General features: G+C 46.2%; 1 protein-coding gene across 7 annotated transcripts in view; it reads left to right on the top strand.

Annotated features, from left to right (window-relative positions):
• Window positions 1–17564, top strand: part of ZNF532 (zinc finger protein 532) — a 110690-nt gene that overhangs the window by 64282 nt on the left and 28844 nt on the right. For all 7 annotated transcript variants that reach the window (XM_040264295.1, XM_040264293.1, XM_040264290.1 and 4 more), the window contains 4 exons: window positions 622–803; window positions 4842–5018; window positions 11141–11303; window positions 14663–14944. In XM_040264295.1, the coding sequence (XP_040120229.1) occupies window positions 622–803; window positions 4842–5018; window positions 11141–11303; window positions 14663–14944 (804 nt within the window). The remainder of the gene's footprint in view (window positions 1–621; window positions 804–4841; window positions 5019–11140; window positions 11304–14662; window positions 14945–17564) is intronic.

Genomic DNA, 17564 nt, shown 5'->3' with positions numbered 1-17564 from the left:
CGAACGTGATTTGTTGGTTTTAATGGTAAATCGTATAATGGCCAGTTCATCCATTTAAAGACCAGATCATGTGCAAAAAAGAAGAACCGATTGCTGGGGCCATTCTTTTGTATTCCTGTATTTAACATCTCAAATACTGATAACTGAAGTGGCCAAAAAAGAAAACCGGGTTAGCCACCAATTAGTTTTTATTATTTTGAAGAAAGTCACTGAGTTCTGGGAACTCTGACTACTGTCCAGATAGATGTCCATAAACTTGTACTTTAATTACTCATTAGATTTGCTAACTTACTTTATAAGAATACCTCTTCTTCGCACTAAAAAAAAAAAAAAAGGGTAAAAGTAACAAAATTGGAACTCTACCGGAAGCTGACCTTCTCTTTACATCACACTTTGGGGATGAGCCTGACTTTACGAACATACTGTTTGTGTTTTGCGGGGTCAGGTATTTTATCTTGACCTTTTAATTTTTTTAAGTTTGCCTTTTCTTTGGGCTTATAAGTAATTATTGCAGTGTTTGCAATGACTGATGTATACTTGCTTTGAGGTCTAACCAAGCTTCTCTGCGTATTAGAAAGTGCTTCGCAGGACCAACCGTGTCTCCCCCTCTGGTTTGTTTAGAAGACTTGCACTGTCTGCCAGATGCTGCTCCCCAACCAGTGCAGTTACGCCTCCCACCAGCGGATCCATCAGCACAAATCGCCCTACACCTGCCCCGAGTGCGGCGCCATCTGCCGGTCCGTGCACTTCCAGACCCACGTCACCAAGAACTGCCTGCACTACACGCGGAGAGTGGGTTTCCGGTCAGTACGGCCTTCATTTCCAGGCGCGTGAAGCTTGTGCAGGGTTCTGAGTGGTCCGCGCTCAGCATTTTCATTTTCTTACAAGTGAAACCTTGATCAACAGATCCTCTGGGAACCTCGCTCATTCGTAGAGGGGTGTCTGGGGTTGACAGTGGTCCCCGCCAAGCCCAGGGTAAAAGGGGCCCCTCCTGCCAGGCAGAAGCAGGCATGTGGCAAAGCTTGGCTTTGATCGAGTGTTAGGAGCCTTTGTACTTTCTGCCCCCTTTCTAGCAGACTATCGTTGTCATGCTGCCTACATTTTAACCCCTGAAAGAATACAGTGCATTTCTGCACCTCTGAGTACTTCTCTCATCAAAACAAAAGGGTGAGATGGTCCCTCACTTTTCTCTTGTTGTGTTGAAGGCTGGGTCGTATCAACACGTCCTTTCCTACCATAGCTCACTGTGGAGGAGCCCTCCACGCAGATCACCTTCCTTTATTCCTCCTTCTCTGTTCCTGGGGCCCGGGCTTCTCCCGCGTCTCTGCTTATCTTCACTGTGATCCTCTCACTGCCCCCTAAAATTTTCAGATGTCTTTTACAACATCCGACAAATCCAAACATTAGCCTGATAATGTGTGATGATGCATTTGAACTTGACCCTCCGCTTTGTGACCTTCTAAAATATATTCCTGTACCTTCTATATTTTGATTAAATGGAGGTCCACCAAGAAAATATGTCATTGCTACACAGTGTCTTTGTTAATAGAGGTGTTACTGTATTGTGGGTTTATTTTGAGACTTTGGTTACCGGGTATCGTTAATGTTAGACTGTCAATACACAATTTTTTTAAAAAGTTGGAACACAGTTCTGATGTTTCATCAAAAGGAAGGCCAGTTGGTATTGATTTAGCAGTTTTATTTCAGTTAAGTTTAGCTTATGGTGTCGCTAGTTTCTTGGTGGTTCTGTCCATTTCTCTAATAACGAGACTGATTTCGCATTTTTATCTCCCATGCACTGAGAACCACCTGATGGATGGCCTCAGGTTTGGAAAGTTAAAAACCAGAGCTGTTTTGGGCCTGTTCCGCTGCTCATTGTGTGGTAATGCACGTGTTCTCTGCGCCTCTGTGCCCTGTCTAAATCGGCGTGATGTTTATTTACCTCCGTCTCCACGGGTATGTTCCAGAGTAAGAGAGGGTGATCCAGAAGCGTACTCAGTGCTTAAGAGGGATGTTCCACACTGATGCCGCAGAATTCACACACACTGACACTTTGGTTCTTATCTCGTCTTTGGAAACTCTTATTGCTGGATTCTTTAATATAGAAGGCAGTGCTGCGCTCTGTACGAGTGCAGTTCCTTCAGTGGATGCCAGTTTCCTCAGACATTTAGAGTTGATTTTTCCAATATAATGAAAGTAAACTTAAATTGGAATGAATAAAAGAAGTAAGACTCCTATAATTCTAGCTATTCCTGGTGTCTTTCCTAAGTTAAAACAAAGCTCTGCCGGCAGGCTCACAGTAATTAACACAGTTGGAAAAGCCCATCCCTAACTTTTCTTTTTTTCTCCCCTCATTCACGGCGTTCCCTAAATTTGGCACTTTGAATTTTTACTAAAATTTCTGTTCAGTATGTTTTTTTTTTCCCTTGCACTTGAGGGTTACAGAGCTTCCTTATGTGTGCGTGCTCTGAAATTTTGTTCCTGTTTACACCTCTTTAGGTAAAAGAACACAATCTGACCTTAGTTGTTATCCTGTTGTTTCAAATAACAGCTCGGTCTACTATTTGGCTGGGATTTAGCAGCCCCTTGACCTTGTATGGTTTATTCTCCTTTTTGGCTTTTTAGTCCCCCCCCCCTTTTTTTAAAAATTATTTTTAGCCAGAGGAATGTCTCCAGCGCAGCTCCCAGCCTGAGTCTGTGTCTTCCGAGTGCTCTCTTCCTGATCGTACTGCCATCTCCCAGATATTACAGGGGTCACCTCTAGCTTCTGCTCAGTTTGGTAAGAGTCAAGTGTAGTATTTCTCTGAATTTTCCCTCTTCTCGATCCACTGAATCTGCATCTGGAAGAGGGGATTATAGGATTGTATACTGTAAGCATTTTATTATGTTTTTAATTTAAAAAATGAGGAGAAACTTGATTGGTATCAAGAAGACAAAGGGCTTCAGCTATGTTAAATACTTGTTTGTAGGCTAGATTTTTAGTAGCATTAGAATGCTGTAGGAACCCTTCCAATTCTCCTTCTATTTTTTAACCTTAAGTACATTCCTCATTGGTCCCTGTTGCCTATGAATCTTTTTTTTCCACTTGCAGGCAGATATTTTACAGCTGTCTCTTAAGTTCCTTTAAATTTGCTTACTTTCTCCTCATATTAAGGCAGGCTTTCCCTTGCTTCCGTGAAGCTGTTTGGACCAAGCCTTAGCCACTTCCTTTGTCAGCTGTCGATTCTCTAACCTCTTGTTGATTTTCTTGGGGGTTAAATCTTCCTGTCGCTCCAGGAGACTTCAGAGAATTAGCCCTTCCTGGGCGTTTCCCCTTCACCTATCACCTTTGTACTCTTGCCGGGAAAAATATTTTGTTTCTGATTCATGATGTACCGTGTGGTTCTCTTTAATAGCAACTATTTTTGTTTCGGATGGTCTTCTTCTTTGATAGGAGTTACAAGCTTCTGGGGTCGGGAAGGACTAACTTACCGTGGGAGACTGGCCCAGAGGGGACCGCATCCTGTGCCCGGCAACCCAAGTTCACATTAACTCAAGATCGTTTCAGGGTGGTTGGGTGGCTTTTTGCCTGGAATAGTAGTTCAGGTAGATCAGACAGAGGAGGTTTCTTTATTCTCCTATAGTTATTTACTGCATTATATATATATAATATATATTATATACATATTTTTTATTATTTATATTGCTGAACAGGATGCCTTCAGTCACTTGAAATGCTAGGGCATTAATTACCATTTTTATAAAATGCTCACAAAGCTTACTTAACACGGCCCACTCGATAGAACACGCGTAATTCAGAGTGTGCCGCTCGGTGTGACTTTGGCAGCCTCTCCCTGAATTGGGAGGGAGCTTCTAAGACAGAAGCATCTTAGGTTCAGCCCCATCTGCAGCCCCCCTCCAGGTCAGCCTCTCACGTTCACGCCCAGGACACGGCTGCCAGGTGTTGAAAGGCCTGTCCTTGTGGGTCGACAGAGAGACCACCCTCGAATAATCTTCAGGGGTGAGCTGACAAGGACGCCTAAGCGATAAATGGGTGAACTCTCAGTGGTACTGGGAGTCCCTCCACGAGAAAGATGAGGCTGGGAGAAGTATCTCCGTACTTCTTGTGAAGTTTGCTTCTGTAGGACTAGGTTTGAGTGAGGAGTGGGCTAACCATCAAATTATTGCTAATTCAAGAAGAGGTGAGCTAGAGAGGCCATTTATCGGGGAAGGCTTGTCCTTTAGCAGTTTATCATTCACGTCATTTCTTAAACAGAGGTCTTGTGCTTAAGCGGAATTTGCAGGAGACCGATGCACTGGCTGTTTGGCCTTCTCTGCAGTAGCCCCGGGTACGTTCGCCACCTCGGGCTGGACAGGACGCTGCCGGCGGCTGTGAGCTGGCACTCATCTGTCCCTCTGGGTCCCTCTGTCGCTGGCATGTAGTATCAGGTAGCAAAGAATTCTTCCAGTGGGTCTTGGGGATGGGTGAGACCCTCAGAATCTAGCCTGTGGTCATCTTTTCAAAGCCGGAAGCCGTAGGGTCTTGCCATGCTCCTGGCCTTGACATGGCCTCATGCGCCACCGGTCCTGCCACAGTCTGGAGTCTGGACGTTCGTGCCTAGACACTTTATAAAAGATGCTCAAAAAAATAGTCCCTTGGAGTTTCATTTTTCTTTTTCCTAATCTTCCTTCTCAACTATCTGGAGATAAATTGATCTGTTCTAAATGGAAGAAACCCCACATGTTTAAAAAAAAACCTAGAAGGGCTGTTTTCAAGATGTTCACGTGAGCCAGTTTTGCACAGTTAAGTGACACAGGTCTAGTGGCCTCGTGCTAACGCCCGTGTGTTTGTTTTCTAACAGATGTGTGCATTGCAATGTTGTGTACTCGGATGTGGCCGCGCTGAAGTCTCACATCCAAGGTTCTCACTGTGAAGTCTTCTACAAGTGTCCTATCTGTCCAATGGCGTTTAAGTCTGCCCCAAGCACACACTCTCATGCCTACACGCAGCATCCTGGCATCAAGATAGGAGAACCAAAGTAAGTCACGCTGCCTTTCAGCTTTTCTCCACTCCTTCCTCAGGAATTTAGAGGAGGTGGTAGTTCGGTGGGGTAAAATTTCAAGACGTGAAGGATTTCGCCCGCTGTGAAACTGTGACACTCGTGAAGGACAGCTTATAACTTCCTAAAGCTTTCAGTACTGTCCCAGGTGAGGTGTTTGTCCAAAAATGTCACTGACTATTTATGCTCTTGCCATCAGTTTTTGCTAAACATGTGAACATTGACCAATTTTGTTCTTTTAAGATGATTTTTCCTAGGTTCTCGAAAGACTGAAAAAAAAACTATCACCTTTTCAATTTTCATAGTTTCTTTTTTCATCTGATAAACTTTTCACAGTACCATTTAGAAGATGAAGTCAACTGAAGCCCCTGGTTCCTGAACTTAACTTCATAGCCAGTATGATTCTTAGATTAGTAAAAGTAAATTTCATTTTTTGCCTTAATTTCCATCTTACTTCTGTCAGGGTTTTCCTCGTGGAGTCTTAAATCCCGCAGTGGATTAGTTATAGCTTGTGGCCTGCCGTGGCGGCAGCCTGGCAGAGAGGAGAGAGCGGGGCCCCTGGGGTCAGAATCCTGCCGCCACCCACCAGCGGCCTTGGCCCCACCCCGACCCTGGCAAAGTGAGGGTCACACGCCCGTCCCAGGTTTTGCTGGAGGTGAAGCAGAGTGACGCGTTTAGAATGCCCGCACGGGGCCCCTCTGCCTGGCGTGTGGGGGCCCCACAGCCTCCGCTCCTCTGCTTCTTTGCTCACCCAGCCCCGGGTCCGATGGCCAGGATGATGGCAGTGCCTTCCTGTGTGGCTCGTGGCCGTGCATAATTCAGTAATTATGTGTGGCTAGAGCTGCTGCCTCAGACCTGTGGCTGTGTTTTTTTCTGAACCTGTAATCAGGAAGGATCGGGGGAGATATGCGTACGTGCCATACTGTATATGGTTGGTTTTTCATGTAGCGTTTAGTTTGGGGGGAGTGTGATAGAAATGACACTGTTTGCTAAAAAGCTGTGAGAAATGGAGTTTTATTCTAGTGGGACCTTCAGCTGTGACCTTTGTAGGGCTTTACAATGAAGCACATTAGAAATTAGGGGATCCACGTACAACTTGAGGCCTTGGCTGTGAAGACAGACATGAGTGATTTTTGGTTAAACAGCCTTCAGTGGGTCATGAGGCCACGGTCGTGGCTTTTGGTCACTAGCATAGTCTCCCTCCAACCCCACTCCATAAATTCAGTCTTTGACAGGGAAAAAGTGATTCCAATATTTTCTTAGAAAAAAAGTTTTTTTCCACTACTATAGCCTTTAACAAGTACACGCCCACATATAGGCACTAACAACTGAGTTTTAAACTATAGAACAAATTTACAAGTGAAAAACAGCCCAACTCACAGACCCGTGGGCTCAGTTCGCAGCAGTGACTCGGGCGGTGAGTCAGGCCCGCACGCCGGCGGCCCTGCGGCTCCTGGGGCCTGTGGTCCGTCCCCTGCCCTCCGGGGCCGAGGGCACCCCTTTCCCTACACAGACCCCTGTCAAGCCTGCCTCCCTGTGCCGTGCTGGAAGCTGGTTTGCCCATGTTTGACCAGGAAGCTTTCTTTCAATGTTAGATCCCTGTTCTGTTCAATTTGTTGTTGTTGTTTAGTCACGAAGTCGTGTCCGACTCTGACCCCCATGGACTGTAGCCGGCCAGGCTCCTCTGTCCATGGGATTCTCCAGGCAAGAATACTGGAGCGGGTTGCCATTTCCTCCTCAAGGGGATCTTCCCGACCCAGGGATCGAACCCGGGTCTCCTGCCTTGGCAGGTGGGTCCTTTACTGCTGAGCCACTGTGAAGTTAGCCCCACGTTAAGTGAGTAGAACCTCACGTGCGAAACCTCACAGTGGTATTTGGTTAACAGGTGGGTTTATGCGGATGATCCAACATTATGCAAATGGCTTATGTTAATTTTTAAAGATCAATATAAAAATCCCCGCCCCTCGTTTTCTTTAGAGAATATATGCAAGTCTGAGAAGGAACCCGTGAAGACCTGCACCTCAGCTTGGAAGGTGTGACATAGGACGCAGTACCCGTTAGGTGCAGGAACCGTCCCAGGGCTTCGTTTCTTGTTTTCCTGTGTGTGGTCAGGCACTTTCTCTGCCTTGTCAAAGGGAACTTTGAACACCCTTTCATCTTTCCTGGGTAATTTTGAGATCATTGTGAATGTCTGCTGCTAAAATTTTACGGTGATATATTCAGTGACTTTTTTTTAAATATCTTCCTCGATGGCTGAATAACCAGCAGTTTTTTGGGCCGCACTGTCCTTCTCTTTGCCGCTTCTAACTGCATGCAAGTCGAGAAACGAGGATTTCAGAGTGAAGAACTGGGTGAGAGGCAGACCTTGGAAACAGGTTGCCAGGACCTAAAGCCACGCACACTGTCATCACGGCATGGTGGAGGGCTTTGATTCAGATGAAGACAAAGAAGAGCCGACCTGGGATTTATGAGGCAGCACGCGGATCCTCCGGTCTCTGAGCCATCTGTGAGGGGCCGTGATGCAGAGCTCCCAGGACAGGCGTGGGCACGTGTCGTGCTTTGCAGCTGGCTGGAGCCGTCGTGGCCGTGGAGGCAGTGGGCCGCAGCTTTGAGCTTAGACTCCTTTATCATTCACGCGCTTTTTTACACTCAGGTGTTGCGCTCTGTCCTGACCTGAGGATGGGTGTTTAGACTTGCTCTTTCTTTCCCGCCTGCTACTTTCCTCTCCGCTCCCCTGCAGCTCCTTTTCAGCCCCTTGCCCCGCTGTGCTGTTTAGTCCAGTTTTCTCCCGCTGTTCACTCAGGCTCAGGTTTGGGGTCACATCACACTTGCCAGTTCAGCTTTCAGAGCCCCTCCCCTGCCAGTCGTGCGCCCCGAGGCCGTGCCCGTGGAGACGCTGCCTCTGTGCGGACCGGTCACCCATCTTGAGTGCCCTTGCTGCTCCCCGCCTGCGGGTCTCCCCGGGGCTCCTGCCTGCGTTGTCCTTGGCCGGTCCTCTGTGTCCACAGTCCAGCTCTGTGTCTGTGGGGGTCGTGGCACCCTTATTGGGGCTTGTCTGATATTAGCACCTGTTTTTTTAATTTTGTGATCATCTCCTACAGAGAAGTTGGAAGAGCACTGTGGAGAACTCGCGTGTCCCCTTCACCCACGTCCTCAGCTGTTAGCATTCCCAACACCTGGTTCATGCTCTCCTCTTTTCTCTCTGTGTCTCTCTCTTCCTCCCACTTAGGGATGATGGGGCCTCAGGGCGGAAGTGTCTGGGTGCGTTCTGCCTCTCCCCCCAAGAAGGACACTCGTGTGCATTATTACCACCATCTAATCTCCCAGCATGAAGGCAATGGGAGCCCACTCCAGTGCTCTCGCCTGGAAACTCCCAGGGACGGAGGAGCCTGGTGGGCTGCAGTCCATGGGGTCGCGAAGAGTCGGACATGACCGAGTGACTTCACTTTCACTTTTCCCTTTCGTGCACTGGAGAAGGAAATGGCAACCCACTCCAGTGTTCTTGCCTGGAGAATCCCAGGGACGGGGGAGCCTGGTGGGCTGCCGTCTCTGGGGTCACACAGAGTCGGACACGACTGAAGCGACTTAGCAGCAGCAGCAGTCTCCCAGCATGGGTTTACATTTTACCATCCAGTTGATAGATCCCTTGAAAACTTCTCCAGCTGCGAGGTATTACCTTTTGTTCCCCTTCCTCTCTTCCTGGTGCCGAGTCCCGTCTCGGAGCGCTCTGTGCGTCCAGTCGCCCGGTGCGCTTCTGTCTGGAGCAGCGCTCAATCTTCCTGCTCACATCCTGCAGGGGATTTCAGCCTCGTGTTCTTTTTTTTCCTACTTTTTGGCCACGCATTGTGGCCTGTGGGGTCTTAGTTCCCCTACCAGGGATTGAACCCGAGCCCCCTGCATTGGAAGCGTGGAGTCTGAACCCCTGGACAGCCAGGGAAGGCCCCGACCTGTGTCCTGAAGATGGCCCTCCTTCCCGCTCTCCCACGTTCTCACAGCTGGATTCAGGGTGTGTCCTCTGGCAGGAATCTTCTCACTCCGTCCGGTTTGCTCCCTGCACGCCTGTCCCTCTGGGGATGCTCGCCTCTCCCTCTGAGGATGCTCGCCTCTATCCTCTGGTCCGCTTGGCAGCACCCAGATGCCTGCACTGTGAGGCCACTGTTTCCCCTGGATATTTGTTAGTGGTCTGTGAGGCGCATTCCAGCAACCTGTTCCGCAGAAGAATAGATTATGTCCGAGGTGAATAGATTATGTCCTGTTTTCTACTTTCTTTGCAGTTCAGTAGAAGGCAACACAGCAAAACAAAACTGGGAAGGACTGTAGCACAAATAAAAGCAAGCCATGCTGTTTTTCATGAAGCAGTTATTTCTGGAACTGTAGGAAGAGTCCTGAGAAAATTCTGTAACCTAGCTAGTAAATCGTAGTTCTTTTCTAAGAAGGCAATCCTAGTTCTTTTCTTGAGACTGTTCTTTCTTTCTTTCTTTCTTTTTTCTTATTGCTAGGTGCTAATTTAAGAAAGCTCAGGAAGTATAAGCAGGCAAAACAGTTACAAGAATAGGTTAAATAAGTAAATAAATAGGGGTTTTGGTGACAGTTACATGCTGTTTCTTTTCTGCGCTTCTTTTTCAAAGTGTGAGCCTGTCCTCCGTCCTGTCTTCCCTGTTTTCTTTAAAATTTGCATGATCATTCCATGTCATTGGTATATGTCTGCATCACAATTTTTAAAAATTCATACCTTATTGCTTGTTTATCTACTTACACTGGATGTTCAGGTTCTTTCCAGCTCTCAGCTATTTCAGACAGTGGGGAAGTGCTCATCTCTGGTAGACGTTAAGGTACCACCTTTGAGCTGAACAATAAAATCCTGTAAAATTAGCCCCTTCTCCCAGTCAGAGGTGCTTGTGCTCTATGCCGGTAGCTGACATGTCAGGATCTTCTAAAATTATATGCCGCTCACGCCTGTTAGATTCATAAAACTCATATGGAAAAAGAGGGGAAACGTCTGTAGTTTTGGACAGAGAGATACAAAGTGTGGTCCAAAGGTCCGTGAGAAGCGCTCTCTCTTAGAAGGCCCTGTGAGGACAGACGGGTGGTCCTGGGGAGGGCACCCCTCCTTCCCGCTTTCCTGCAGAAATGGCGAGGGAGCCCCAGGTGTCCTTCTCGTCTCACTCCTGACCCGGGCCAGGCTCTCTGCCGTTCCCCTCGCTGCTCTTTGGAGTTCTCAGTGCAGGTGCTCCTGGCTCTTCAGAGGAGACACCGGCGTCCCCAGGTCCTCCTCTCGGCCAGGACGGCTGTGTCGGAAAATGGGGACCCCCTGAGTGTCCCAGTGAACCCCGGAGGTGAAGGCTGGGAGTGAGGAGTCCGGGTCCTTGCATTCTCCCAGACAACCCCCCACCCCACCCCGTGACCTGCTCAGGAGCCAACGGAAAGTGTCGATGGGTGAAGGGACTGTCCAGAAGGTTCAGAGCCGCTGAATTCACATAAGGAGGCTGCTTAGCAGTCACATACTAGGTAGGGAAATGGTTTGTAGCGGACAGTGATGATTTTAAACCATGTAGAGACAGTAGGTATTCAAGTATTGAAGCAACGTGTGATTTGTGGATTTTCTTTTATGAGTCTGTATTTTCATGTATGATTGTTTCCTGGTGTAGGGCTTTCAGTGTTAAGGAAAGGCAAAGAAATAGTGAGATTCAAATGTAAAATTGCTACTAACTATGAAGAAAACCTGCAACAGGTAACAGTGTGTTCAGGCATCCCGAGATGTTGGGCCTGCTCAGTTCATCAGCCAGTTCCCCTTTCAGGGTAGGGCACCACCATCTCCTCGTCTGATCTTTAAAACTGTTTCAAAAAAAAAGCAAAAGGACGCTTTTGCTCTTGTTAAAGTAGCTCACAAGTGAAGATGTGCTGGAGTGTCTCTGTACCCGAGATGTTAAGATGGAGCCGCGCTGGGTGATGCCAGTTGCTCTGGAAGAATTGTCTCAAAGCTAAACCGCCTTGTTCTCTTCACCGTGTTGTATGAATTCTTGGATGTGAAGTGGTGGTGCCTCTGGCCTGAGAGATGAGGGCTGACTGGCATTTCCCTGCACCTCTTTCTTCTGTTTCAGAATAATATATAAGTGCTCCATGTGTGACACCGTATTCACCCTGCAAACCCTGCTGTATCGCCACTTTGACCAACACATCGAAAACCAGAAGGTGTCTGTCTTCAAGTGTCCAGACTGTTCCCTTTTATATGCACAGAAGCAGCTCATGATGGACCACATCAAGGTGCGTGCCTCTCCTCTGTCCTTTGAGGGAGCTGTAGATGCAGACGTCGGCCGTGAAGTCAGAGCTGAGCCGTAGATTACGGGAAAGTGCGAGCGGTGCTGTTGAGGGAAGGGATGGACGCTGCTCGTTGCTAGGGAGCAGTTCACGGTGAGATGGACGCTGCTCGTTGCTAGGGAGCAGTTCACAGTGGGATGGATGCTGCTCGTTGCTAGAGAGCAGTCTACAGCGTGCTGCCATCGAGGGCTCTTGACTGAGAGATGCTTTTTATTCCCGAGTCCTGGCCTGCACATCACAAAAAATCAAAGCCAAGTAACAAATGCATGCCCTGACCGTACAAGAATAATACAGTTTTAGGCTTTTTTGTTTTCCCTCTTCTATGAAGATGATGGCTGTGAAGTTTACTTTTTTGAGAACTTGGTGTTAGGTAGGATTTAGAAATAGACAGGGACTCTGATGAGCTATGTTAATTCATATAAATATTGATGTGTTAAGCAGTTCTGTTCGCATTCTAGTTAACACCCCTGAATCTCATGGTCTTTTTTTTTTTAATCACGTTTCCATGTGAACTGACAGTGTCCAGGATACGGTGCAGTATTTGGCGCCTGATGGGTGCCCAGTGGGTGGAGTGAATAAGTGTCCAGTTTGGATGACCCACTCTCTCCCCAAAGGGGCACCTGAATCTCTCTATAGCCTTTTAAGCTCACTAATGACAGAGCTTAGTGCCAGCCTCTTAGCTGTCCACTGGGAGAAGGTTAAGCAATTTTATTCCTGTGTCATTAGGAGATAATATCCATCAGCTCTCAGAGATTAAAGTGACGTCCTTTTTAAAAAGAGAAACAACAGACGCAGTATCACCATGAACCCAGCCTCTTAGTTTTCCTCTTAAATGTCTTATACAGAAAAGGTCAGTTGAAAGAGCAAATCAAACCTCTAAATTATTCTGACCTCAGGTTAGTTAAATGAAGGTACTGTTAATCCTTGAAAGTTCCTGTGTTGAATGTATATGAACTCATGGAGCGTTAACTGCCTATTAAAATGGACTCAGAGCCTCTGAGAGGCCACTCGCCAGAAGCCAGGCCTAGGCAGTGACGGCGTGGTGTTACTAGGGAGGATAAAAATGCGTGGGAGAAGGGTTTCGTCACTGTCACTTTAAGTACAGTAAAATCCTCTTAAGAGGTTTTAAAGGTTTTTCCTAAAATTATGAAATCACCTTGACAATAAATATTTAACGAATGATCAGGAGAAACTACAGACTGCTTAAATAAAAATATAGGGACTTGGGAATTAGACTCAAATATTTTAAATGTTCGATAGGAGGGATGGATGGGGTGCAAAGAAGAGAAAGAAAAGGTGCTTCTTAGGAGGCTTTTATCTGCTTTCTGGAACTCATCGTTATGTCTGCAAGTGGCATGGTTAGGGTCTTCCTGTGTTAATAGAGAATCTGGAGGAATACAGGGTTCCATAAAATAAAAGACTGAAGAAGCGGGATTAAACCTGTGCCCACCAGGAGGAAAGAATGGTTTTTAGTCGTTTCAACCTTTACGAGACTCCATGGCACAGAAGCAGTGGCACGCTCACTCACGTTCTTTTCAAGTACGTTCCAAGCATTCTAAAGCACTGTCCTGCCTCTGTGTGTTCAGGGATGGGTCAGAACAAAGTTTTAGGGGCGCCCTGTTTTTACGTTTGTGTATCTAAGCTTGTGAATTCATTTACATTGTCTGATGTCTGTGCTGGTCAGATTTTCATGTGGAAGGAATTAAGAGAAAGGAGACCAGAAACAGTGTTTTTCTACAGACATAGTTATTTAGAGGTAGATTTCCACTGGCCCAGTTTAATCCAATTTGTATCATTTCTTTGTTCTGCCACAGTGGATTTATTCACTCTGTGGGACCCCTGTGCTCCATGCCAGCGTCTGCCTTTAAACTTTGAAGTTACAGGCATTCAGGTTGTTTATTAGTACAGGAGCTAAGGAATCATCATTTCCAGGAGAATTAAGTTGTATTTCCTTTGTTTATAAAAAAAATTCGTCTTTAATAAATATAATAATCTTATTTTTTACTTAAAATGTAAAAGCGAGCAAGTCAGAAATTTCTCATTTTTGCACACGTTCCACTGCTGTGTGGTCACAGCAGAACTCTTTGCCATGTTTTTGGTGTTTCTATAAGCAAAATAAAGCTCCTTTAGAATACTCTGTTACTTTACTCTCACTTCAGCTTTTTAGTTAGTGGAAATGTATTTGCCTAGAAAGTTATTTCATAAGTTTTATCAGAAGATTCGGGGGTGGTTTTCTTTGGGTTTTAAATGGTTAAAAATATAAAAACTTGGCTTCTGTTTTGCAAAGGGCCATTTAAACACAGGGGCCTCTGCTGATGCCAAGGACTGGGGCGCTGAGGTCTGTGGGGTGCGAGTCTCTGGGACCCAGTGCACTAGGCGGGCTTGTCCTCCTGAAGATTCGAGAGCTCAGAGGCTACTGATGAGAAGAGAAGCCCCATCCAAAGATAAACTGTACACTGAGGCACAGACTTGTTTGCTGCCTTTATTTTTGTGGACTCTGGGCTTCTAAAACTCAAAAGCCTAAGTGAGCTGGTCTTCAGGATCACATTGCACTAGTTTTACCCCAGAGAAATCAGAAATCCTGGGCGTTTACGTTGAGGCTGTTGAGGCCCCTGTGTTAATAATCTTAAACGGGCAGTTTGGACAGGCTTTTTGAGCAGCTGCTGTGACGTTCACAAGTCTGGGTGCTGCATATCATCGGTAAAAAGGGATGGATTGGGATGGGAGCGAGATTAGATTTACCAAAACTCTCCCCAGCAGAAACCCACACTGTTGAGAAGTGTTTCAAGAATGGGAAAGGCGTTCAGGGTGGGGAAGCTTTGCTGTTAACACACCGGCCTCAGGTGTGTGTTCTGGTTGGCCAGCGAAGGGGCTTGAGCTCTACCAGTATAGCTGCCTGTTTAAATGTTTCCGGGTAGGCGTGGAAGGAAAACACTCTGCCTCAGAAGTGGCCTCAGGTAGAGGACTCTGGTACGCTGGGGGACGACACCGTGCCAGGAACAATTTGGCCTCAGTACCGAAGTCTTTCTTTTCGAATTTTAAATGGCACAAGGAAATGAGCCTTTAATAATTATTTGAAACTAGAAACACATTAATTAGTTAACAGCAGCTGTAAAAGGTAAATACTCCTTTATTTCTCATCAAGTGTGTATTTTGCTTTGGTTTTCTTCTTGCTGTATTAAGAACTATCTCTGAGTGAATATGAAATCGTATTAAAATGTCTATAATGTAGTACGATGGCCTGTGTGTGCTCTCGTTTAGTGGTGTGGCTTGTGAAAGATCTTTCTTCTCTTTTTATAACCTAGTCTATGCATGGAACGTTGAAAAGTATCGAAGGGCCTCCCAACTTGGGCATAAACTTGCCTTTGAGCATTAAGCCTACAACCCAAAATTCCACAAACCAAAACAAAGAGGACACCCGATCCCTGAACGGGAAAGAGAAGTTGGAAAAGAAATCCCCATCACCCGTGAAAAAGTCACTGGAACCCAAGAAAGTGGCCAGTCCCGGGTGGACGTGTTGGGAGTGTGGCCGGTTGTTCACGCAAAGAGATGTTTACATTTCCCACGTGAGGAAGGAGCACGGGAAGGTAAGTGGTCCCTGAAAGCCTCCACGTCGGTGGAAGGAAGACGTTCCAAGCCGCGGGTGCTGGTTTGGTTCTGCTGGGAATTAGGGGAGTAACCTCAAAAATCACTCAATGGTTCTGAGCCTCAGTTTCTTGGTCTATAAAATGGGCTTTCTAAGTCTTTTCAATCTCCTTCTGTGATTTTTGCTGATGGCCCCAAAGCCAGCGGGGAGTTATCTACCGTACTTGTGTTTGTAGCCGTGGAAACTGAGAACCATGGTGAACCAAACTGACAGAAGCATTTGAATTTCCTGGTGAGCTCTGCAGCAGATAAAGGAAAAGGGAGGAGAGAAAGAACATGGGTGTTTTGAAAATAATCAGTAACATTTGTATGACTTTTGTGATTTCTCTCCTGAATATGGTGGTAGAAGAGAGACCTCATCTTTAAACCGTCTAGGAGAAGCTCCTATAACTCAAAATCTCCAAAAAATCTTAGTGTGTGTATTTTTTTCTTTTTAAAATAGTTAAGTTCGCATCTCTAAACTGATAAGGATTTTTTTTAATGTCCATTACAAGACTTCATAAAAGCAACCAAGATTATTCTTGTCTGGTTGTCTCAAAGTTGCTTTGTTCCAGTTCGGATCTAGAGCGTGTGCTTGGCATTTGGTTGCTGTTACTTAAATATCTGTTAGTCTCTATCCGTCTTCCTTCTGTTGGATTTCAGTGTTTAATGTTGACTTGTTGGAAAAATTGGGTTATGCGTCTTGTAGATTGTACCGCCACATTTCTGGATTCAGGTAGTTGCTTCCTTTTGACGTTGTTTAATTTCTTTCTTTTTATCCCGTAGTTCCTAGGAGTTGGATTTAGACGCAGGGTGAATTTTTTTAGATGGGAATACATCATAGGTGCTGTATTTTTGTTTCGCATCCTGAGGCACCTAATGCCGGCTCGTCCCGCTTTGAGTTCAGATGCGCTGCACTTTTAAAGCAGCCATCTTTTGCTTTAGTTTAAGCCAACAAAGCCATTAAAAAGAAACACTCAGTTGTTCTTGGGGAACCTGTGTAAAAAGTGCACGAGGATTGTAATTAGCATATACCAGATCCTTGAAAAGTTCGTTTGTATAGCATTTACAAGTTAGTTAAAAGCATTACCTTGTAATCTCATTTATGCTGTTTGAGGTGCTCATGAAGCTGTCGCGTTTGACCTTCTTGCCATTCACATGTGAACCTGAATTCACGTTCACATAAACGTGCCCTTGAGCATTGATCATAGCGATCACAAATGGCAGAGAGATGGGTGTTGTTTTATTTGGTTTGACTACACTTGATTCAGTATCTCCTCATATAAAAACTGGTTACTTACAAAAGATAAATGGCTTTAGTATCACATGGCTTATTTGTCTCGACCTTAGACGCCCCTAATGGGCCATAGCATCTTAGAATATTCCTGGTAAATACTGGGTAGTTCTTATGGAGCAGTACTTGATAAAGCAGTTATATAAATGCATGAACGGTAGCTCTTTCAGAGCCCAGTGTGGTGATTCTACGAAAAGTCTTCTTGGCCCCCGAGCTGGGTTTAATAAACGTTAAGAGAAGAGCAGACTGGAACAGTTATCCGGTAGTCCAAAGCCTTCATTTCTTACACATTGGAGATTTCTGTGAACAGTGTGGAACATTGCAGATTTTTTTTTTCTAAACTATCCTGTACATGTGACAGTTACTGTGTCTAGAATGTAAGGTGAAGAGAAGGCTCGGAGGAAGCTGATGGGATGAGCAGGCAACCTGGGAACCTTTGCTACGGGACCACCGCCCCGCGCGGGGGGATGTTTGGCTTCGCAGGGTTTCAGGGTTCGCTTTGAAGATGTGGGGACTCCACCTTTTGTCCACTCTCCACCTGCAGGCGTCCTTGCGAGTGTTCCCCACCCCCCGCCCCCCAGCTTCAAGTCTCCCACAACCCCCGTCTCCCTCCTGCCTTCAGAGAGCCCCGAAGGTGCCTGCCCCCTCCACACGCCCCTACTCTCAGCTGGGCCCCCCAGACCCACCTCACCGGGGCTTCTGCTCGAGCAGGTGGTCACCCCTCCACGTTCACCTCCCTTAGCCACGCCGGTATCTCTCCAGATCGGCGGTTCTTCCTGGAAAGCACTATCTACCCTAAGCGTGCAACGATACGCTCGCCTTGGTGTCCTGACAAGCAGAAAACATTTCTCTCCTGGATTTCTGTCCTGGAAACATTTAACTCTCTCTCTGGGAAGTTTCAGTTACCCACACAGCTTCACTTCTCGTGTGTGTGTGTGTGTGTGTGTGTGTATGTATGTATATGTATGTGTGTTTGTGTGTGTCTTCACTTCTCGTGTGTGTATATATATATATATATGTATATATATGTATGTGTGTTTGTGTGTGTCTTCACTTCTCGTCTGTGTGTATATATATATATATGTATGTGTGTTTGTGTGTGTGTGTAACTTCCAAATTTCTGTCTGCAGCTGTGGCTTCTTCCCTGCATTCCAGTCCCCCCGAAATCCAGCCGCTTGTCAAGTGTTTTGCCTTCTTATATAACTTACAGGAGCTTTAAGCCTGATCAACAAGGAGCTTAAACTATTCTCAAATAAAAAAGATCAGAAAGATGAGCTTGTTGTCAGTAT

This window comes from Oryx dammah, unplaced genomic scaffold, assembly GCF_014754425.2.
Source record: "Oryx dammah isolate SB20612 unplaced genomic scaffold, SCBI_Odam_1.1 HiC_scaffold_22, whole genome shotgun sequence".
NCBI lineage: Eukaryota > Metazoa > Chordata > Mammalia > Artiodactyla > Bovidae > Oryx > Oryx dammah.
Note: the sequence above shows the minus strand (reverse complement) of the source record. Positions and strands in the feature narration are given on the sequence as shown.